Source organism: Oncorhynchus nerka, linkage group LG25 (assembly GCF_034236695.1).
Source record: "Oncorhynchus nerka isolate Pitt River linkage group LG25, Oner_Uvic_2.0, whole genome shotgun sequence".
NCBI classification, from domain to species: domain Eukaryota; kingdom Metazoa; phylum Chordata; class Actinopteri; order Salmoniformes; family Salmonidae; genus Oncorhynchus; species Oncorhynchus nerka.
Window position 1 is genome coordinate 11,588,627 of NC_088420.1, and position 22,991 is coordinate 11,611,617.

At 43.9% G+C, this 22,991-nt stretch overlaps 1 protein-coding gene across 5 annotated transcripts in view; it reads right to left on the reverse strand.

The window, feature by feature from the left end:
• Positions 1–22,991, reverse strand: part of ptprsa (protein tyrosine phosphatase receptor type Sa) — a 459,556-nt gene that overhangs the window by 127,774 nt on the left and 308,791 nt on the right. For all 5 annotated transcript variants that reach the window (XM_065009561.1, XM_065009560.1, XM_065009558.1 and 2 more), the window contains 4 exons: positions 9,836–10,105; positions 9,080–9,661; positions 8,766–8,902; positions 8,422–8,566 (listed from right to left, as the gene is read on the reverse strand). In XM_065009561.1, coding sequence (XP_064865633.1) covers positions 8,422–8,566; positions 8,766–8,902; positions 9,080–9,661; positions 9,836–10,105 — 1,134 coding nt within the window. The remainder of the gene's footprint in view (positions 1–8,421; positions 8,567–8,765; positions 8,903–9,079; positions 9,662–9,835; positions 10,106–22,991) is intronic.

Genomic DNA, 22,991 nt, shown 5'->3' on the forward strand with positions numbered 1-22,991 from the left:
CCCCGTGTCAGGCAGACAAGAGGACATAGATGACACCCTTTCAATTCAAGTCAAGATCCCTCTTATTCTACCATCACTCCTCCGTGTGAATAGAATAATACAGTATTATTCACTGAATCATTGGTGACAAGCCCAGTTCATTATTATGTAATTACTAATGTAATTAATCTGTTATAGTGCTTTAATGAGATAAAATGAAAAACATGAATTAATAGAAAAAGGCATTCCACATTGTGCAAATCAGGGACAAAAACATCTGAAATTAAAGTGACAGGAACAACAAAATACATTATGTTTTCATTCCAAAACAAGAGTTTGAGGAAGCGAAACACAAATTGAAACAAGGTACCGGAAAACAGATTCTCTCTGTAACTGATGTGATACAAAAGAAAGAAAAACATTGGGGTTCAAAAGGTCAAATCATAAGAAAAATGAAAAAAAAAAACAAGGTAATTGAGCAGAAAACGGAAAATAATATCATTACAGCTCACAAACACCGTCTGCATCATACGTACCTGGCTTCCTTCAAATACTAACTTTTTAAGACTTTCTTACCAGCAGCACCTACCTACAGAGTGATCTCACGCTGAGGCAGTGAGTTACAACCCTCTCCCTCCATATTAGTGTGTTAAGAAATACAAAAAAAATACAAAATAGTAATTTAGCAGACACTGTTATCCAGAGGGAGTTATGTGAGTTATGTGCCTTGCTTAAGAGCACATCAAAAGATTTTTCACCTAGTTGGCTTGGGGATTCAAACCAATAACCTTTCGGTTACTAGCCCAACACACTTATCCGCTAGGCTACATGCCGCCTTATCAACTGTGCTTAGTAACTGTTCTAATCGGTCTGTTAAGTGAGGTCGTTTTGGACTCTCTTGGGTTGCTAGGAGGGAGAGAGTTGGCTCTGTGCTGTAGCCAGGACTGTATTATCCTCTTGTATAACTTGGGCCGGAGGGAGGGTCCACAAGACTGAGGAATGGGAGCATTTGGGGAAAAACTACACCCACCTGGTTCTGTGTTTCTGCATTTGACCTTCGGAAAAGGACACAGTTCATTTTTTTTACAGTAACTTTTTGCTCAGAGAATCCCATTTCATAACTTCCCCACCTGTGTACCAGTTGTATAAACAACACAAAGAACACAAATATATCAATAGATTGTATGTTTCTTCTCTCTCCAATAGATTGTATGTTTCTTCTCTCTCCAATAGATTGTATGTTTCTTCTCTCTCCAATAGATTGTATGTTTCTTCTCTCTCCAATAGATTGTATGTTTCTTCTCTCTCCAATAGATTGTATGTTTCTTCTCTCTCCAATAGATTGTATGTTTCTTCTCTCTCCAATAGATTGTATGTTTCTTCTCTCTCCAATATATTGATTTTCTTCTCTCTCAATAGTTGTATGTTTCTTCTCTCTCCAATAGATTGTATGTTTCTTCTCTCTCCAATAGATTGTATGTTTCTTCTCTCTCCAATAGATTGTATGTTTCTTCTCTCTCCAATAGATTGTATGTTTCTTCTCTCTCCAATAGATTGTATGTTTCTTCTCTCTCCAATAGATTGTATGTTTCTTCTCTCTCCAATAGATTGTATTTTTCAAACGCTCAGTGTAACATTACAACAAATATTATGGTTAAAGCCAAATATACTAATTGATTTTAATTTAAAAATATATATTTTTGGAGATTTTTATATATTTTTATATTTTGTATGGTATAATCTTTGTAAATTATATCATACATATGACTGGTGGTGTTATGTCACACATGCAGCTAACAAAAATATATGGAAATGTCTGCTCTACCCAAAATTACAACCAACTAATTGCAGCATTACCGCAAAAATGAAAGAGGATAGTGAAGGGAGAGAAAGTAAGGAACATAAATAAAAGTTATTATTTTAATTTCACTTCATCAATTTGGACTATTTTGTGTATGTCCATTACATGAAATCCAAATAAAAATCTAAGTTACATGACAGGTTGTAATGCAACAAAATGGAAAAAACACCAAGGGGGATGAATACTTTTACGAGGCACTGTGTTTATAAAAATATATATATGGGGGTTTGGAAATGATGCAGACAATTACATTAATAGAAGCCACAATCTATCTGCAATATTAAAGCTGATCTACCACCCCCCCAAAAATGTTTTTTTTTAATAAAAAATCTTTGAATCAACAGCGAATGCTCAGCGATCAATCTATGTGAAGAGAGAAGCTGACAGGGCTGGAGCTATTGTGCCACGCAGACCCGTAAGACCAGATAAACTTAAGACAGGCAATGTGCATAGCTATGGGTTTCGCCTCGGCTCCTACACATGCCCAGTGGGGGAGATTATGGACACCAGAATTACAAGATGGAACTCTGGTAATGCTTCACTTTCGGTAGGTCTTTTGAAGTATATTTTAAACGCCTGTATGAAAGCTATATTGATTTGGCATATCATTAGTTATGTCTGTGGAGATATCGCCACCAGATTGTAAGTCTTCTATAATGTGAATGGAAGCTTGGGAAGTTGGGGTTTGGGCTGGTAGAGGCTTTATAATTGACTGCAACCCCCCCCCCCCCCCCCCACACACCTGCTTCAATAGTGCCCGCTTCCAACACAAGCTGGTCCACAAGTCATAAGTCTGCAGCTAGTCAATCAATGACCGCCACGGATCAAATTGCTGTCGCATTCAGTCAGTGAGTTACACAATGCGCCCGTTTTGTTGTATTTTCTACCTCAATGTCAGAGTAGTATTTGTCACCATTATGGAATTAATCCGACTCCATGCCTAATGGCCACGTTCGACAAATATTCCAATATATAAAAACCTTCAGCAATTACAGTAAGTAGGGGACTAAATGCTGGGATTTAGAATCTGCCACTTTAATTTGAGCGATAACACTCCACTGGTTGCTGTCAGCTTCAAGGTAAAATCTAAATGTGTAACAAAGCCCGACACTCCAGAGGTCTCCCGATAGCTCCTCGGCAAGGCGCCAAATAAATTCTGACGCTATGAAATGGGATTCTTATCTGTCATCCTAGGGCCCTTCACTCTGCCCTCTGCAAACCTCCCGTAAAAACACCCACCCGGGGGTCCAGCCGGCCCCCGTTACTGTCTCTTGTTGAGGGAGATATGGGGAGCTCCCGGTCTCTGGTGTGTGGACCCTCCGCGGCCGCTTCTTAACGGTTGTCTCATAGGTGTCTCAACCTTGTCTGACTGGGGCAGCGTATCCCAGGGGCCATACATCTGACTGGGGAACATAGCTGCCCACAGGACCAATATAGGACAATAGAACCAATATAGGACAACAGGACCAATATAGGACCAGTATAGGACCACAGGACCAATATAGGACCAGTACAGGACCACAGGACCAGTACAGGACCAGTATTGGACCAGAATAGGACTGCAGGACCAGTACAGGAACAGTATGTCTTTTCTTAGCCCAAAATAAGTTGACTTAGATATAGTTAAATCGATCTGTTTGGAGTCAGATATTGCAGATTTGAGATCAAATACAGTAAGTGATTTCGAGAACTATAAGGTTCTATCTGCAAAAGATGATTTTGAGATAATTGGCTTTAAAGTTCTTAAGACTCATTGGTTTGAATGGTGTCAGCAATTTTAATCTTGTATTCTTTTGAATTTAACAAGATGATTTGGGGGTATTTAGAGTACTATATAGGTAGAGAAACATTGAACAGAACAAGGCTAATGTCATTAACTACATTTGGACTAAAATGCAGATAGAACCTTTTAGTTCCAAGCTCTTGATTTCTTGATCCTAAAGTGTAGGTGAGGAGTCGGGAGAGAACTCCTCTGCTGTTGGTTTTCACTGGTCTTTAGTGTCAGAATGGTCCCCATGACAATGGCCCCTGGTCACGCCACACGTACTGAACACAAAGTCAACGCTCTGAGAGGACATGTGCACTGTTCCAGAGAATATAGACAGAATGGAAACAAGGAGAGGATTGTCTTTCGTTTTCACTTCACTTGGTTGGCAAAGAGGTCCAGTCTGCCGAGTAACGCAAGGGTAACGGCTACCATTTTGTAGTGTCTCCCGTCCTAATGGTCTTTTTCCTAACATGTCATTAGAGTACAAACACATCTAAATGTGTTTGAGCAGAAAGCCCAGTCCAGCCACTGGTAAACAAGGTTCCCTCATTATACTGTAGCCTGCACAAGTGTGTGTTGTGTATAGCGAGCAATGTGATGCTGCTCCAATGAGGTGTGTGTTTATAATGACAGTATCTAGCAGCGCCACACTAAGGTAATTGGATTGTTAGCAGGGGGAGGAAGAGGGAAATGAGGGCCAGCGGTCTAGAGCGTCGGTCATGTGCCTCAAAGCAGCCTCCCAGAATCCCTGGGTTGTTTTAAGGATGGAACAATCTGATGATTGGCTTTGCCTTTTTTTGTGATGGACAGATACACAGTACACTCTTAACTTTACTTTATGTACATCTCTAATACAGCCAAAGAAGAGTAGCTTTGTCTTCTAGATAGCAGGCACTTTAGGGTGTGTGTGTGTGTGTGTGTTACACGGCAGACTAATAGTGAATTGTGCTTTTCCTGACATGTATGAGACATGTTGTATTAATATTTAACCATTTAATATATGGATACGAATATTTAACCATTTAATTTGTAGATATGAATATTTAAGCCATTTAATTTCTGGATATGAATATTTAACCATTTCATGTATCTGTATGAATATTTAACAATTTAATTTATGGATACGAATATTGAACCATTTCATGTACGGATATGAATATTTAACCATTCCGCATATATGAATATATGATATATATATATATAATATAAATATTTAACCATTTAATGTATGGATATGAATATTTAACAATTTAATATACAGTATGTATATTAATATTTAACTATTTAATTTATGGATATGAATATTTACCCATTTCATGTATGGATATGAATATTTAACCATTTCCCGTATGGATATGAATATTTAACCATTTCACGTATGGATATGAAGATTTAAGTATAATGAAAGTAGACCTCTAAGTTATTTTGTGCCTAAGAACATCCCTTAGCAGTGGTATATTGGCCATATACCACACCCCCTCGGGCCTTACTGCTTAAGTAGGTCACGGGGTCGTTGCTATGGGTTACGGCAGACTGGACCACCTGTACCAAACAAACACTTACCTCAAATGCATCCACTAGGTCATGTTTTTTGTTTTGTTCTTTTGTGATGTGGAGTGAAACGCAGTTTTGTTTTGACTGCCCGAGTTTGTAACTTTTCTGACCTCTTCGATGTGAAGCCCGTTGGCTTTTTCTGACACCTACTTCAGAAGGGACTTGTGAGAGGAGTGGCTGGCTGTACACGAGCAGCCGATTGGCTAAGAAAAGTGACTCATATCCCTGGACCCTAACGACAGAGCTCAAGGGGTTGAAAAGAGGAGACCCTCAGCACAAGCAGAAACCCCAGGAGATACTTACTCTAGTTAAATGGATAAAGTTTGGAAATGATATCACTAAGTGGTGTATGCAGCAGCTGTTGTGGTGGCTGCATTGGACTTGGGTTCACATTAGAACCCAACCGCCAGCAAACATTTTGCAAGCTGCATCCTGATGTAATGAGCCATATGGTTTTGAAAAACCTGAAGAACAAAATACAAAATAATAAACTAAAATTGACTCAACGAAACAAGAGGAAGGAAACAAAGTAAGCAAGGTGATGTCAAGCCATTCCAAGGAGAGATTCTGTTCCATTTCAGACAAGGGGAACAAGTTACAGAGACAGCAATGGAGGGACAGACAGGGAGAGAGAGAGAGAGAGAGGTGTATCCCGAGAGAGAGAGGTGTATCCGGAGAGAGAGAGAGAGAGAGAGAGAGAGAGAGAGAGAGAGAGAGAGAACCGGAGAGAGAGAGAGAGAGAGAGAAGAGAGAGAGAGAGAGAGAGAGAGCGAGAGAGAGAGAGAGGAGTGTATCCAGAGACAGAGACAGAGAGGAGTGTATCCGATACAATCCGCTTGCAGCTTACTGTTCTAGAAAACAATGCAAGACATACATAGATAGACAGACAGGCAGTGATACCCACAAACAGAGCTGGGGTTGGATGTACATATATAGGTAGGGCCATGCCTGGTGTGGCGCCATTGATCAAGGATGCAGTGACAGAATGCCAACAGCACACCCAGGGGACACGATGGAGTGTTGCATGCAACTGGTGCCCCATCAGTGATTCAGCAGCACTGTCTGAGTAGCTGCCCCCATCACTATCAACAAAAATGTGAAGTGGTTATCCCACAGCCCTACACCCCCAACAAGGGGGCACAGCCAACACGTTTCACTGGTAGAGACAGAAAATGTGTTAAAAGAGGTCTCCTCCCACTACCATGGCTTTCTGATGGCCAACCCCAGTCAAAGTTCTTCATTGTAAACCCCTTAGGAATCGGACAGAGGACACAACAACTCCAACCTATTCTTAAATTAAACATCCATGTACATTACTGAAATGATAATGCAATTGTGTGGGCTATGATTACATGGATGCTGTATGATTAATACACTCATTTGATCAAGGCTAGGGAATCCACATATTTGAGCAATGCTCATTGATCTGGACAATTGATCTGTCACAATTTACTACCCTCTACCCCACAAAGGCTGCCCTGATCCATCCATAATCCAAGCAAATCCAGCTACACTATCTGAGTTCTTCAGAGATTAAAGCCTTCAAGTGGAACTGACAGCGTTTTAGCAATATGAAATCTTATTAAAATCTGTTCATTTACATCCAGGGAAGACTATGACACTTTTTAAAACATTTTCTAACAAGCGAGCAACTTAGATATGGTCATTTTGGGAATGAAGAATAGTAAGGCATTTGTGAAAATTCTATCGCAATATAAAATGGGAAAATAGCCGTGCGTTTGGACAAATAATAGACACTGCAGTAAATAAAACCTAATAACAACATATGTCTTGTCCAGTACCGGAGTCTACACAGACCGGTGTGCCACAGCCAATCAGAGCTACGGTAGGCCTTTATGCAAATAAGCCAAATGCTACAAGGTCCTGCCATCATTCACTTTAAACTGGACTGTGTCTGTTTACAGGCAGTTAGCAACAGCATGACTTTAGATCATTAGAACGCCTTATTAAACCTCAACACACAACTCAAATCTTTCTATACAGTCCGTAACCCCTTAAGAAAGTCTGGAGAATTACATGTAATATACTGCCATCTCTACAGTCCTCAAACAACATTGAATATTCGATTAGGTAAGCCATCAGTACTCTCCTGCACATACTGTTCGCCATGATGTTACTTGTGTGGGGTTATTTTTTTTAGCGAGCAGTGTTTCAATTATTTAGATGTGTTCCTTGCATCTGGGATTTACAGGCCACTGTTTATCAGCTGGAATTAATTCAGGACGTGGGGCCTATGAGGTGCAGTGAAGGCTTCTGATTGGAGGGTTTTGCTGCCTGTCCTCTGAATCCTACACCCACCTCACCCCTCTCTACACATGGTTCAGCAGAAAGCCATGGCAGTCACGGCCCACTGGGCACAGACGTCAACGTAGTTTTGATTTACATTTGGTTGAGTTGTCACCATGTCATTGGATTTTGGTTAAAAGTTGTTTGAGACAAATCGAAATTGGCCTTACGTTGATTGCTTTTTGCAAATTCAATTCGTTTTTAACGTTGATTCGACATCATCACATTGATTTTTTGGGGGGGTTAAAATGACGTGGAAACAACATTGATTCAACCAGTTTTTTTGCCCAGCGGGTGGGGAGTTTTGTTTTGTGTCTCAGTCATGTGGGTTAAAGTGGACTTGCTGTTGACAAAGGAAAACAGCAGTGAAAGGAAAATAAAGAAGGTGAGAAACATTGACCGGTTTGTTTGACAATGGAGGATAAATTGCATCATAGTTACCATGACATATAAACCCAGGAAATAATACACTCTAAAGGTCAAAAACGGTTAAAGACGATCACACCTTTTTACAATTTCTAAGGTAACTCTTATCCTGCTGAAGAACAATAAGTAAAGTTATTTCTGTCAGGTTCAAGTCTTTGGGAGAAATCATCATTGTTCCCAAACCATTAAATCACATGTTGTCAATAGATGATCTGCATAGTATTGAATCAAGAAAGTCATTATAGAACAGAATCAGCTTTGAACCCTGTGCATATCCCTATAAAACACATTCACAGTTCAAAGGTGATGAGAACTTCGACATCAAGGCAACAATGGAGACACTTCAATTAATTCCACGCTTCTAGCCTGGAGCCAGGAAGAGAGTTCATGTCTTCACAAAAGATCTGCATGATTAAAGGTCACCAGAAGACACGAAAACATTGTTGACCCCTGCACCACAGACTCCCATCAGCCCGCCCACAGCCCACACAGAGGACATGGAGAAGAGAGCAAAAGAGCTACATACTGGCTTGCAAGGTTTTCTGGGATATTTCGTTGGTGAAGGCTCCAATGCCTTTGTTGGAAATGGCAGCCAGAGAGAAGTAGTACTCGGTGTTCGCCCGCAGACCCTCAACGACGTACGAAGCGGTGGGGACAAAAGTTTTGGTCACCTGTTGGTGGAGAAAAGTGAGGCTTTTGACTGAAATTTTATATCACTGGATCTTACTGTACCTCATGTTTGTTTGTTTTTGCACCTTGTTCGCTGAACACCTTTCCTCAAACAGTGTGTTCTATGAGTACTAAAAGGCAGAAGTTTGGTCAACACTCTTCCCACAGCTCACTTTTAACAAAAGAACAACCATATCTTACCTGGCTCCCAAAACTGCCCTCTTTGTACCGGAGTTCAAAGCTGATGATCCCCTCTTTCTGGAAGGCAGGTTCCCAGGTCAACTCCATGCTTGTGTCGGACACAGCACCAACCTGGAACTTTGTTGGCTGTCCGGGGACTATGACAGACAAAGAGAAATGGAATTAGTGACAGTGATCATTGCAGTGAGCCCTTGTTTTTACAAGGACTTTCAACTACAGTACAAAATCGTAACGGATCACTTGTGGTATACATTCAACCCTAGTAAAACCACACAGAAATTGTTGATAGGAAGGGTTGAACCCAGAACCCTAACCTCCTTGCAGCACTTTAACGTGGATGGGGTCGGAGAAGGGCCCGTCGCCCACCGAGGTAAAGGCCAAGACACGGATGGTGTAGGTCTCAGATGCCACCAGGCTCTGGATGGTGGTGATGATGCTATCCTGGACATTATGGATCTGCCATAGGCTCATGGGCTGGGACGGGTCCATGGTGTAGTACACCCGGTACCCTTTGATCTGTCCGTTGGGCTCCTCTGGCTCGTCCCAGCGCACCATCATGGTGTTCTGAGAGATGATCCGGGCCTGGATGTTGCGGGGCGGACTGGCCGGGGCTTGTTCCCCGGTCCGGGTCTCCACCGGCTCACTGGGGGGACCCTGGCCGATGGTGTTAAAGGCCGAGACGCGGATCTCGTACTCCGTGTTGGGGTAGAGGCCCCCGATGCTGTATCGCGTAGTGGTGATGCCGTCCATGGTCTCAAACTTGCTGTCGGGAGACTTGGCGCGGTACTGGATGATGTAATAGGACACTGGGTCCGGGTTGCCCGAGTCCCAGGTGATGGTGACACTGGTGGCCGTGGTCTCGGTCACCATTGGGGTGCCTGGAGGCTTGGGCAGGGCTGTGGGGGTTCAGAAGGGGGGGGGGAGTGAAGAGGGACTTTTAAAATTACTCAGATGCAGACATATAATTATTATTAAGATGCCACATCATAACACATCTCAATGCTGTTTTTTCCCCCAACCACAGCAGTAGTACTAGTAGCCTAGAAGAATCTCTGTGCCTCCCCCCTTACACTTGACGGTGATCTGCGCCACCGCCTCGATGATGCCCAGACTACTCATGGCCACACATGTGTAGTTGGCAGACTCTCGCACGCTGTTGAGCTCCAGAACATTCCGACCCACTGGCATCTCGTCTTCGGGCGTTAGGTCCTCGGAGTTGAGCATCCATTTGACGTACGGCATGGGCGACCCTACCGCCACGCAGGTGATGTTCACACTGCCACCTGGCATCATCTCGTGACTGGTCGGTGGGATAGAAAAGCGAGGGGGCACACGGCGGACTGGGAGTGGGGAGGAGGGAGGGATGAGGTGGAGGGAGGAGGGAGGGATGAGGTGGAGGGAGGAGGGAGGGATGAGGTAGAGGGAGGAGGGAGGAGGGAGGGATGAGGTGGAGGGAGGAGGGAGGGATGAGGTGGAGGGAGGAGGGAGGGATGAGGTGGAGGGAGGAGGGAGTGGGGAGGAGGGAGGGATGAGGTGGAGGGAGGAGGGAGGAGGGAGGGATGAGGTGGAGGGAGGAGGGAGGGATGAGGTGGAGGGAGGAGGGAGGAGGGAGGAGGGAGGAAGGAGGAGGGAGGGATGAGGTGGATGGAGTCAAAAAGAGAGAGAGAAAAAGAGGTAACAAGACAAGCCGATAAAAAATGGACCCTTTCAACGGCATCCATTACATCCACAGAGAAAATCACAGTACAAGACAACTGAAACTCAACTAAATCTAGTACGTTTCTCTAGTACGCACTTTCCAAAGTAACAAAAAAATATATATTAATAATGAGAAGGAACTGAACTAACAAGAACTGCTTCAACGACAATATAGATTGACATTAAAGCAACGATTCATAGCAACAAGGTTCCATTGACCAAAATTTGACCCATCACAGCACAATTAAAGACACAAAAATCTATTATGAGTTTCTCATCTTTGAAAACTGACCTACTGACAGAATATGTTTCGACAACGTGGAATTAACATCCATGAAGAAAGAGTCTAATGTTTGAGGGAGTACTGTATGATCGATGCCATACAGTAAACATAAACTTCCTGTCCTCTCAGCCACTCAAAGCAAACCAGGAAGTTGGCCATTATAGGCCCCTCCCATGGCACAGGAAGAATTAGGACATTTCTCCCATAGTATTCTATGGATAGAGTGGTTATAGTTGGAGTTGGGGCCACATGCATCTGATTGATAAACAGGCTCGTGCTCTTAGCCCTAATGGGATCTGCAAGCTATGGCTAAAGATGAGAAACTTTAATCAGATTTTTGTGGTTTAGGGTAGATCCACTGGACAAAGCCTTTCGAAGATCTGACACGGTTCCATTGATAGATGCAGCTATCAGTCCCACAGACAGCATGCATAATAGACTGAGGTAAATCAAGGAGTAAACGATACATAACAAAACCAGATATAAAATTGAGATAGAATGCATTGAGGAATATAACTCAAGGGTCGCTAGCATGCCCAGACAAAGACGATTGGAGAGGAAACGGTACATATCTGAGAAAGGATAGAACGCGCGCAAGGAATTAAGAAAGAGAGAGAGAGAGAGAGACAAAGAGAGAAAAAGAAGGGGTGGGAGGGAGGGAAGGGGGGGGGACCCATTTCAATGCTGTGTAAGCTTCTTCTTTTTTTTTCGAGAGAGAGAGACAATGTGACCTAATGTGACAGTTGGCACATTGCAGTCCTGGCAGAAGTAAAGCAAAATAGGTATAGAGAGGAACAACTAGCGTGTCTATTAGAGGACATATAGAAACAGCTGTAGTAGCTAGAGACGAACAACTAGTGTGTCTATGAGAGGACATGTAGAAACAGCTGTAGCAGCTAGAGAGGAACAACTAGTCTGTCTATTAGAGGACATATAGAAACAGCTGTAGTAGCTAGAGAGGAACAACTAGTGTGTCTATGAGAGGACATATAGAAACAGTTGTAGTAGCTAGAGAGGAACAACTAGTCTGTCTATTAGAGGACATATAGAAACAGCTGTAGTAGCTAGAGAGGAACAACTAGTGTGTCTATGAGAGGACATATAGAAACAGCTGTAGCAGCTAGAGAGGAACAACTAGTCTGTCTATTAGAGGACATATAGAAACAGCTGTAGCAGCTAGAGAGGAACAACTAGTCTGTCTATTAGAGGACATATAGAGACAGCTGTAGTAGCTAGAGAGGAACTATCAAAGACAGGAGAAAAAGGAGGTAGAGGAAGAGCTGGGGGTACAGCACAACGGATGTCCAGGATGGGAGAGAATTGGGGGTAGTTGGAATGGTCATATAAAGTTGATCATGTGGTTGAGTGGGTAATAACTTGTGTTTATGTGAGTATGCATAGTATATCTACATGTGTGTGATACGTGTGTGTGTGTGTGTGTGTGTGTGTGTGTGTGTGTGTGTGTGTGTGTGTGTGAGAGATACACACTGTGTATGAGGCTATGGGACTCATGCAAGAAAGGTCCAGAGGGAGAGAGAGAGCAGTAAAAAACTAAAACGATGGAGAATATGCTGAGACTCAGACTTAGAGACAGACGGACAGACCGGGAGGATAAGGAGATGGGAGACGAAGCAGAACAGAACAGACCGGAGCAACAAGACTGCAGATTGAAGGAACAGACAAACAAGACACTGATGGGCAAGATAATGTACTGTACGCAGAGGTAGGGGAAGGAAGGAGGGGAGAGGGTAAGGGAAGGTAGGAGGGGAGAGGGTAGGGGAAGGTAGGAGGGGAGAGGGTAGGGGAAGGTAGAAAGGGGAAGGGTAGGGGAAGGTAGAGGGAGAGGATGGGGAAAGGTAGGAAGGAGGGGCGAGGGTAGGGGAGAGAAGAAGGGGAGCGGGTAGTGGAAGGTAGGAGGGGTTAGGGAAGGTAGGAGGGGAGATTGTAGAGGAAGGTAGGAGGGGAGACGGTAGAGGAAGGTAGGGGGGAGAGGGTAGGGGGAAGGTAGGAGGGGTAGGGTAGGTGAAGGAAGGAGGGTACGGTAGAAGGGGAGAGGGTAGGGGAAGGTAGGAGTGGGTAGGGTAGGGAAGGTAGAGGGGAGAGGGTAGGGGGAAGGAAGGAGGAGAGAGGGTAGGGGAAGGTAGGGGGAGAGAGGGGTAGGGGAAGGTAGGAGGAGAGACGGTAGGGGGAAGGTAGGAGGAGAGAGGGTAGGGGAAGGTAGGAGGAGAGAGGGTAGGGGAGGTAGGAGGAGAGAGGGTAGGGGAGGTAGGAGTGGGTAGGGTAGGGGAAGGTAGAGGGGAGAGGGTAGGGGGAAGGAAGGAGGAGAGAGGTAGGGGAAGGTAGGAGGAGATAGGGTAGGGGAAAGGTAGGAGGAGAGAGGGTAGGGGGAAGGTAGGAGGAGAGACGGTAGGGGGGGGTAGGAGGAGAGAGGGTAGGGGAAGGTAGGAGGAGAGAGGGTAGGGGGAAGGTAGGGAGGCGAGAGGGTAGGGGAAGGTAGGAGGAGAGAGGGTAGGGGTAGGTAGGAGGAGAGAGGGTAGGGGAAGGTAGGAGGAGAGAGGGTAGGGAAAAGGTAGGAGGAGAGAGGGTAGGGGGAAGGTAGGAGGAGAGAGGGTAGGGGGAAGGTAGGAGGAGAGAGGGTAGGGGGAAGGTAGGAGGAGAGAGGGTAGGGGGAAGGTAGGAGGAGAGAGGGTAGGGGGAAGGTAGGAGGAGAGAGGGTAGGGGGAAGGTAGGAGGAGAGGGTAAAGAGACTGAAACTGGCCAAAGTAAATAAAAACATGTCTCAAAGTGGGTTTGAGGTCTCACACACTGGGGCTTCAAATCAGAGATTCAACTGCCTCCCCCCCCCATCCCCAGGCTTGTTGCCAACAAAAATCAGGGGTGCATTAAGGTTAAGGGGGGTAGAGAGGAAAAATGGCATTTCTAACACACCGTGTCGATTCAAATGGGATTCATTCAATCATAGTATCGGATAACCTTGACTGTTTTTCCACGAGGGAGAGCACCATTCAAGCTTACAGCACACTTCCTCTAAAAGGATTTACCTGTTTGTGTACACCACCGAGCGTGCATTTCAATAAAGTAACTCTGAGCTGTGATCTTTAATACATAAACCAAGCCTGTGCACAAGGAGACATCCAAGAAATGTTTATCTCTACTTCTCAGAATCTGAACTGTAGAATCTACCGCAATTGATTGGTCACAGAATCACGGAGGTATCTCCCTTTTTACAGTAAGTGTAAAAATAAATGAATAATGCATTCACTCACATGAGTATCGTCTCCGTTGGGTGATAATCATATTATCCCAAACACCCACACCAGTGCTCTTCCAGAGTACCTTAGAAAAACCCCTCGAACTCACTGACAATGTCAATTGCTACTGTAGACCAGCGTGTCACAAACCGACCTTTCGGTCAAGGTGCTCTATTCACATGACGTGGCCGTAAGTCCTGGTTACTACACATTTCCCCTCAAGAGAACTTTTTTTGGTGTGAATTATTTTGTGTTTAGTTATAGTAAAATAGGTAACTCAAATGGATCATGTAAAAAACACCTCTGCACAGTATAAGACAAGAATAACTATTTCCAAAATTGTCTCCTATTTGCCGAAAAGAACGAAAAGAAAGTAGGCACCATATTCACAACAAGTGGCAATCACAACGCTAACAAAAGGGTGGCATAACATTGTCTTTCATAACAGGTCATGACTGAATCACAACCAACCATCCACGTATATCAACGGAAATGACTTTGCTAAGGAGGCAGGAGAGGAGATAGTCAGAACAATGTCATATCTGTTGTCATAACGGTTATGGATTTTTGTCATCATCCCCTGTTCTGTCCTAGTACGTATGATGTCACTCTTATGACAGATGTTTTGTAGTGCACTTCAAGTAAAGTATTGGCCATAGCCCTATAATCTCTCCCCAAAAAGTACTTGTTGAAGAACAAAGGTGAAAGGTTAGCCCATTCTTTACATGGACATGCATGGGTGTGGGCATGACATGAGTAACAGATCAACAAGGCCCGACACAAGAGAACCAGTACAGTCTAAACCTGTCACCCAAGCCCATACCAGCATGCCACTCACAGTCTAGCATGGTGGGGGGGAGACTCACGGCCACTTAAAAACCATTGCCAAATTCGAAACACTTGAATATTGAATAACTACATTTACAAGGGAAGTCTATCTAGGTTGAATTGTATGGACATTGGAATAAGAGTACACCAGTTTGGGTTTTGACGGTCCTGTTCTCTCCCTTGGGGCGAAGGTCAGACAGTGGACCGAGCATTGGTGGTTGAGTGATTTATTTATATTTTTTTAACCTTTCACCCTTGCCCACCACTTCTAAGGTTCTACTGTTACATTCTATGGAATATAGGTCTCTCCCCCGGAACAATGGTATAGCTATCTCCTTTTAAGTCTTTCAAGCATGCGTAAAAGGAGAAATCATGCATTTATGTAGCCTCTGATGAATTCTGATTGGTTCTACCCTCAGAATGTCTCCAGGACATCTGTTTAAACAGAGCATCATTAGTTCAAGGTCAGACAATAAACTGCAGCTTGGTTATATCCTATACATCTTGAGATGGGTAGGAGCTGACAGTAGCAGACACAGCTGTTTCAGTTGGTTGACATTTGGATCTCAAGTCAATGCCTCACCCCACTACCATTATCTTGATGTAGTACTGTATACGAAATGAGTATGGGATAGAGTGGAGTGGACAGCTTTATCATGCACTTGTCTCTCTCTCTCTCTCTCTCTCCTCTCTCTCTCTCTCTCTCTCTCTCTCTCTCTCTCTCTCTCTCTCTCTCTCTCTCTCTCTCTCTCTCTCTCTCAAACATTAGAGTGTGATGTGGGGAATGCTGCTCTTTCTCTGTGATGCTACTCTTTAGAAACACAAACCTAGCAACAACAAAAAATAAAAATAAAGAAATAAAGAATCCCAATTGCATTGACACGTCTCCTTATTCACTAAGACCAGGAGCCCAACAGGCACATAGTGACTAGTGTTCAAAATATACCAATGATTTGGACTACTATTTCAAGCCCCAATGTGGTGAGAAATACAACTCAAAAGGTCTTACAGTGGACGAAGGTGAAGAAGCAGTCAATAGAGAACGCCAGAGTACTGAGCTAACTCTAAGTGGGGCCGGAGTTCAGTGACAAAATGGAGGTCAGAAGGCATCGGACATTATCGGCCATTTTGGTGAGGCAGTTCGTCCTGCCCCAAAATGTAGAAGGGGGGAAGCCAAAATAATGTGTGGCCTTTAGTGTCACCTTGAAGCTGAGATTACACCCTCTCGGTGCCTGAGGACACAGGCGTGATATGGAGATTCTGAAGTTACAAGCGTGGAGCAAGACTGAGCACATTTACATAGAAACCACATGGGGCTGCCTACACCTTGGCTGAAGCAATGCTAAATAGTCTCTATGGCTGGCTCATCAAAATGGAGATTATTACATGAGGGATACTGACAGAAATCCTGGCTGGATATCTGATAATAGCAAACTGGAGGTTCAGACGATTTTATAGTGCTTGACTATTCCATCGTCTTACAGATGGAAGACAAGCAGCCAAAATATAATGCAGATGGGTCTCAGCTTGGCCGTGAATTAGTCAGAATGGAAAGACTATAGAAATTAGGTCCAAAACTGGGAGTAAATTGATCCCTGTTTTGTGCTGCAAAATACACATTTCTTAATTTACACAGGACTCCAAGGATACAGATATATGTGTGTGGTTTTAAGGCGGGATATCATCTCCAGGACTCCTTTAAACAAAAATGGCTGGCTTCCACAATGGCCAGTGAGAAAATAAGGTGTAATCTAGCTTTCTTTCCCAACAGTTAAACAGAAATGCACAGCAGGACATGCAAGCACATTCAAAACAAAGCAGGCATCATAGTAGGACTGCAACATTCACATGCAGTCAGCACGGCACAGTGTTCCTGCATCATCGACAATGTGGATCAAGTTTTTCTTCAATTTCTCCTCATACTAACTACAGACCAACTACATTATTAATATGTAGATATCAATATATGTCTGCAAAAAACCCACAAAAAAAACCTAATTGAATCATCGGCTAAGCCTTCTGGGCTCACAGTGGGATCATGTCATAGTTTGAGGACTCTACTCTGAGAGGACAACAATGGGAGAATATCGACCCTCCGGTATTCAAGGCATCAATTGGTACAATTGCTAATAGAGTGTCTATTTCTCACTAATTGGTGCAAGGTACAGTGGGAGCCGACAAACCCCTCATTTGTGTCTGAGACGAGTGAGGGCTCAAAAGAGATGATTATGTACATTTGCCTAATAAACTGTGTCGCTGAACGAAGTTGAGACAGAGGATTTCTACGGCAGTGGTGGCTTAGTTGAAACAGGCGAGGAGAGAAGAGACACAAAAGGAGAGCACAGATGTTGAGAACCCTGCCCACAGTAGTGTATGGGGCAACTATTGTGAGATGTCATTAACGCTTCAACTACAACCTGTTGGTTTCACTGCCCACAGTAGTGTATGGGGCAACTATTGTGAGATGTCATTAACCCCTCAACTACAACCTGTTGGTTCCATTGCCCACAGCAGTGTATGGGACAACTATTCTGAGATGTCATTAACGCCTCAACTACAACCTGTTGGTTCCATTGCCCACAGCAGTGTATGGGACAACTATTCTGAGATGTCATTAATGCCTCAACTACAACCTGTTGGTTCCATTGCCCACAGTAGTGTATGGGACAACTATTCTGAGATGTAATTAACGCCTCAACTACAACCTGTTGGTTCCATTGCCCACAGCAGTGTATGGGGCAACTATTGTGAGATGTCATTAACCCCTCAACTACAACCTGTTGGTTCCACTGCACACAGCAGTGTATGGGGCAACTATTGTGAGATGTCATTAATGCCTCAACTACAACCTGTTGGTTCCATTGCCCACAGTAGTGTATGGGACAACTATTGTGAGATGTCATTAACGCCTCAACTACAACCTGTTGGTTCCATTGCCCACAGCAGTGTATGGGACAACTATTATTCAACCATGCTGGTCATTTATGAACATTTGAACATCTTGGCCACGTTCTGTTATAATCTCCACCCGGCACAGCCAGAAGAGGACTGGCCACCCCACATATGCTCTCTCTAATTCTCTCTTTCTTTCTCTCTCTCGGAGGACCTGAGCCCTAGGACCGTGCCCCAGGACTACCTGACATGATGACTCCTTGCTGTCCCCAGTCCACCTGACTGTGCTGCTGCTCCAGTTTCAACTGTTCTGCCTTATTATTATTTGACCATGCTGGTCATTTATGAACATTTGAACATCTTGGCCATGTTCTGTTATAATCTCCACCCGGCACAGCCAGAAGAGGACTGGCCACCCCACATAGCCTGGTTCCTCTCTAGGTTTCTTCCTAGGTTTTGGCCTTTCTAGGGAGTTTTTCCTAGCCACCGTGCTTTTACACCTGCATTGTTTGCTGTTTGGGGTTTTAGGCTGGGTTTCTGTACAGCACTTTGAGATATCAGCTGATGTACGAAGGGCTATATAAATAAATTTGATTTGATTTGAACTATTGTGAGATGTCATTAATGCCTCAACTACAACCTGTTGGTTCCATTGCCCACAGCAGTGTATGGGACAACTATTGTGAGATGTCATTAACCCCTCAACTACAACCTGTTGGTTCCACTGCCCACAGTAGTGTATGGGGCAACTATTGTGAGATGTCATTAACCCCTCAACCTCAACCTGTTGGTTCCATTGCCCACAGCAGTGTATGGGACAACTATTGTGAGATGTCATTAACCCCTCAACTACAACCTGTTGGTTCCACTGCCCACAGTAGTGTATGGGGCAACTATTGTGAGATGTCATTAACCCCTCAACTACAACCTGTTGGTTCCATTGCCCACAGCAGTGTATGGGACAACTATTATTCAACCATGCTGGTCATTTATGAACATTTGAACATCTTGGCCACGTTCTGTTATAATCTCCACCCGGCACAGCCAGAAGAGGACTGGCCACCCCACATATGCTCTCTCTAATTCTCTCTTTCTTTCTCTCTCTCGGAGGACCTGAGCCCTAGGACCGTGCCCCAGGACTACCTGACATGATGACTCCTTGCTGTCCCCAGTCCACCTGACTGTGCTGCTGCTCCAGTTTCAACTGTTCTGCCTTATTATTATTTGACCATGCTGGTCATTTATGAACATTTGAACATCTTGGCCATGTTCTGTTATAATCTCCACCCGGCACAGCCAGAAGAGGACTGGCCACCCCACATAGCCTGGTTCCTCTCTAGGTTTCTTCCTAGGTTTTGGCCTTTCTAGGGAGTTTTTCCTAGCCACCGTGCTTTTACACCTGCATTGTTTGCTGTTTGGGGTTTTAGGCTGGGTTTCTGTACAGCACTTTGAGATATCAGCTGATGTACGAAGGGCTATATAAATAAATTTGATTTGATTTGAACTATTGTGAGATGTCATTAACCCCTCAACTACAACCTGTTGGTTCCATTGCCCACAGTAGTGTATGGGGCAACTATTGTGAGATGTCATTAACCCCTCAACTACAACCTGTTGGTTCCATTGCCCACAGCAGTGTATGGGGCAACTATTGTGAGATGTCATTAACCCCTCAACTACAACCTGTTGGTTCCATTGCCCACAGCAGTGTATGGGACAACTACTGTGAGATGTCATTAACCCCTCAACTACAACCTGTTGGTTCCACTGCCCACAGTAGTGTATGGGGCAACTATTGTGAGATGTCATTAATGCCTCAACTACAACCTGTTGGTTCCACTGCCCACAGTAGTGTATGGGACAACTATTGTGAGATGTCATTAATGCCTCAACTACAACCTGTTGGTTCCACTGCCCACAGCAGTGTATGGGACAACTATTGTGAGATGTCATTAATGCCTCAACTACAACCTGTTGGTTCCACTGCCCACAGTAGTGTATGGGGCAACTATTGTGAGATGTCATTAACCCCTCAACTACAACCTGTTGGTTCCACTGCCCACAGTAGTGTATGGGGCAACTATTGTGAGATGTCATTAACCCCTCAACTACAACCTGTTGGTTCCATTGCCCACAGAGGTGTATGGGACAACTATTGTGAGATGTCATTAATGCCTCAACTACAACCTGTTGGTTCCATTGCCCACAGCAGTGTATGAGACAACTATTGTGAGATGTCATAAATGCCTCAACTACAACCTGTTGGTTCCATTGCCCACAGTAGTGTATGGGACAACTATTGTGAGATGTCATTAATGCCTCAACTACAACCTGTTGGTTCCATTGCCCACAGCAGTGTATGGGGCAACTATTGTGAGATGTCATTAATGCCTCAACTACAACCTGTTGGTTTCACTGCCCACAGCAGTGTATGGGACAACTATTGTGAGATGTCATTAATGCCTCAACTACAACCTGTTGGTTCCATTGCCCACAGCAGTGTATGGGACAACTATTGTGAGATGTCATTAACGCCGCAACTACAACCTGTTGGTTCCATTGCCCACAGTAGTGTATGGGGCAACTATTGTGAGATGTCATTAACGCCTCAACTACAACCTGTTGGTTTCACTGCCCACAGTAGTGTATGGGACAACTATTGTGAGATGTCATTAATGCCTCAACTACAACCTGTTGGTTTCACTGCCCACAGTAGTGTATGGGACAACTATTGTGAGATGTCATTAACCCCTCAACTACAACCTGTTGGTTCCATTGCCCACAGTAGTGTATGGGACAACTATTGTGAGATGTCATTAACCCCTCAACTACAACCTGTTGGTTCCATTGCCCACAGTAGTGTATGGGACAACTATTGTGAGATGTCATTAACCCCTCAACTACAACCTGTTGGTTCCATTGCCCACAGTAGTGTATGGGACAACTATTGTGAGATGTCATTAACCCCTCAACTACAACCTGTTGGTTCCATTGCCCACAGTAGTGTATGGGACAACTATTGTGAGATGTCATTAACCCCTCAACTACAACCTGTTGGTTTCACTGCCCACAGTAGTGTATGGGGCAACTATTGTGAGATGTCATTAATGCCTCAACTACAACCTGTTGGTTCCACTGCCCACAGTAGTGTATGGGGCAACTATTGTGAGATGTCATTAACACCTCAACTACAACCTGTTGGTTCCATTGCCCACAGTAGTGTATGGGACAACTATTGTGAGATGTCATTAACCCCTCAACTACAACCTGTTGGTTTCACTGCCCACAGTAGTGTATGGGGCAACTATTGTGAGATGTCATTAATGCCTCAACTACAACCTGTTGGTTCCACTGCCCACAGTAGTGTATGGGGCAACTATTGTGAGATGTCATTAACACCTCAAATACAACCTGTTGGTTTCACTGCCCACAGCAGTGTTAGGTTGAGGGGAGGGGTACGGTACGTCATCAGGTTTGTCTAAAATAGTGGGCAGTACCGGACCAGGTCCTATCAGCAGCCACTAAAGGCCTTTGTGAATACAAACACTAAACTAGAAAACTTAAAACTAATGGCAACAAAATCCCAAATCGTGGGAGACATGGCGAAGTGATTCATTATTTATTCTTCCCCTTTTCTGAGCCTGCAGTAAATGCCTGCATGGTTACACATGACCAGGGGAGAGTGCAGCCCTCCACTCTGTGGCAATTATTAAAGGGACTATATCGTTGCAGTTGGAACGCAACGTGGGTCTGGACCTGCTTTCGCAAACCCAGCAGGGCCACTTTACAGAGAGACAGAGCTCGTATTCTTGGGCCTAATCCTCAGGAGATCCACATATAGACATCTAACGTGCAGAAAATGTAAAAACATCATAGCTCTCAGAGGAGACAGATAGGGGAAGTCCGTGAGCAAGTCTGCCATCTCTTCTGCCTGAATGAGTGATATGCCTGATCGAACAACCTTGTTGAACCTCATGTATTTCCGTCTCCCAACAACCCGGCTCTTGCCCCAAATCTATGTAATGTATTCATAAGCACTCTGGAGCTGTACAATTTACAGGCAAGTTCACTGCAGTCAGTGACATGAGATTTATTACAGATCTGTCTCTGCTCCAAAACCAGCTCACACCGACTGTTACACTTTATGTTGAAAACTCCTTCGAAAGCTGATGGGAAGCTAGATTCAAGACACTCAATTTAGACACGAGCAAACAAACAGGGTTTGCATTGGTCTGCAATTCATTTGTCATTCTCTCCTCACTATTAGATCAGGGGTTATAATGCAAACGCATAACAAAAAAACGCTCCGTATTTCTTTATGTCCAATTTGAGAACCTTAAATTGCCATGCCTTGCATCAATCTGAAAATCAATTCAGACATGCTGAAAAGACGACAAAACGAATAATAAAGCAGAGTTTGATTGAGTCTGCCGAATGCTGAAGGACAGGCAGCAGTCAAGCGACAAACCAACCATGTGTCTGATTGCCTTCATTGGAAAAAAAAAACCCATGCAGAACCCTTCGTGATACTGTAAAAGGCATGTGGAAATCTCCACTGAAACCCAATCTAGCCCAATCAGGTCTCATGTTCAATAATGGATTGTTATAAGCAAGATGACAGGAACACTGGCTATGTTCACACGTATTATTACATCATAAAGGGATTCAAGAAGCAACAACTTTAACTAAGAAAAGAAAACCTGACCACAAACAAAATAACCACAACTAACAATTTTTGGGAAGTTAAATAACACAACAAAACAATGGAACACACACACACACACAACACCAACACCACCACACAAAAAGGAGTAATGAAAAGAACAAGCAAACTAAGGTGCCAATTAGGTAAACAGTGTGTGGGTAGCAGAAGAAGTAGAGAGAGTGAAACAAATTGGCAAAAAAACAACAACAAAAAAACAGGAAAGAATGCACAAAGAAAAGACAACGGCCAAAGGAATTCTGTTCAGGCATGCAAGCGTAGTTACATTCTCCCATCATGCATCAGGCCCTGTTATTTCCAAGTGGTACGTTTCCATGACAACAAGTGCAAGAAAGCTTTCAGAGCAGAAGCAATACCAAAGGATACCAACGAGAAAAGGCCCCACAATGCAAACTTAAAAGAAACAAAACCCGAACTAAACAGGTTTGTTTGAATCATTTCTTCTTTTGAATAAGAATAAAGAAAATTGTCCATCAGAAATATTTAGCAGTTTTGATAAAATTTGTTTAGAATTTCTTCAAATTAGTAATGAATCGAGCTTTGTAATAGAT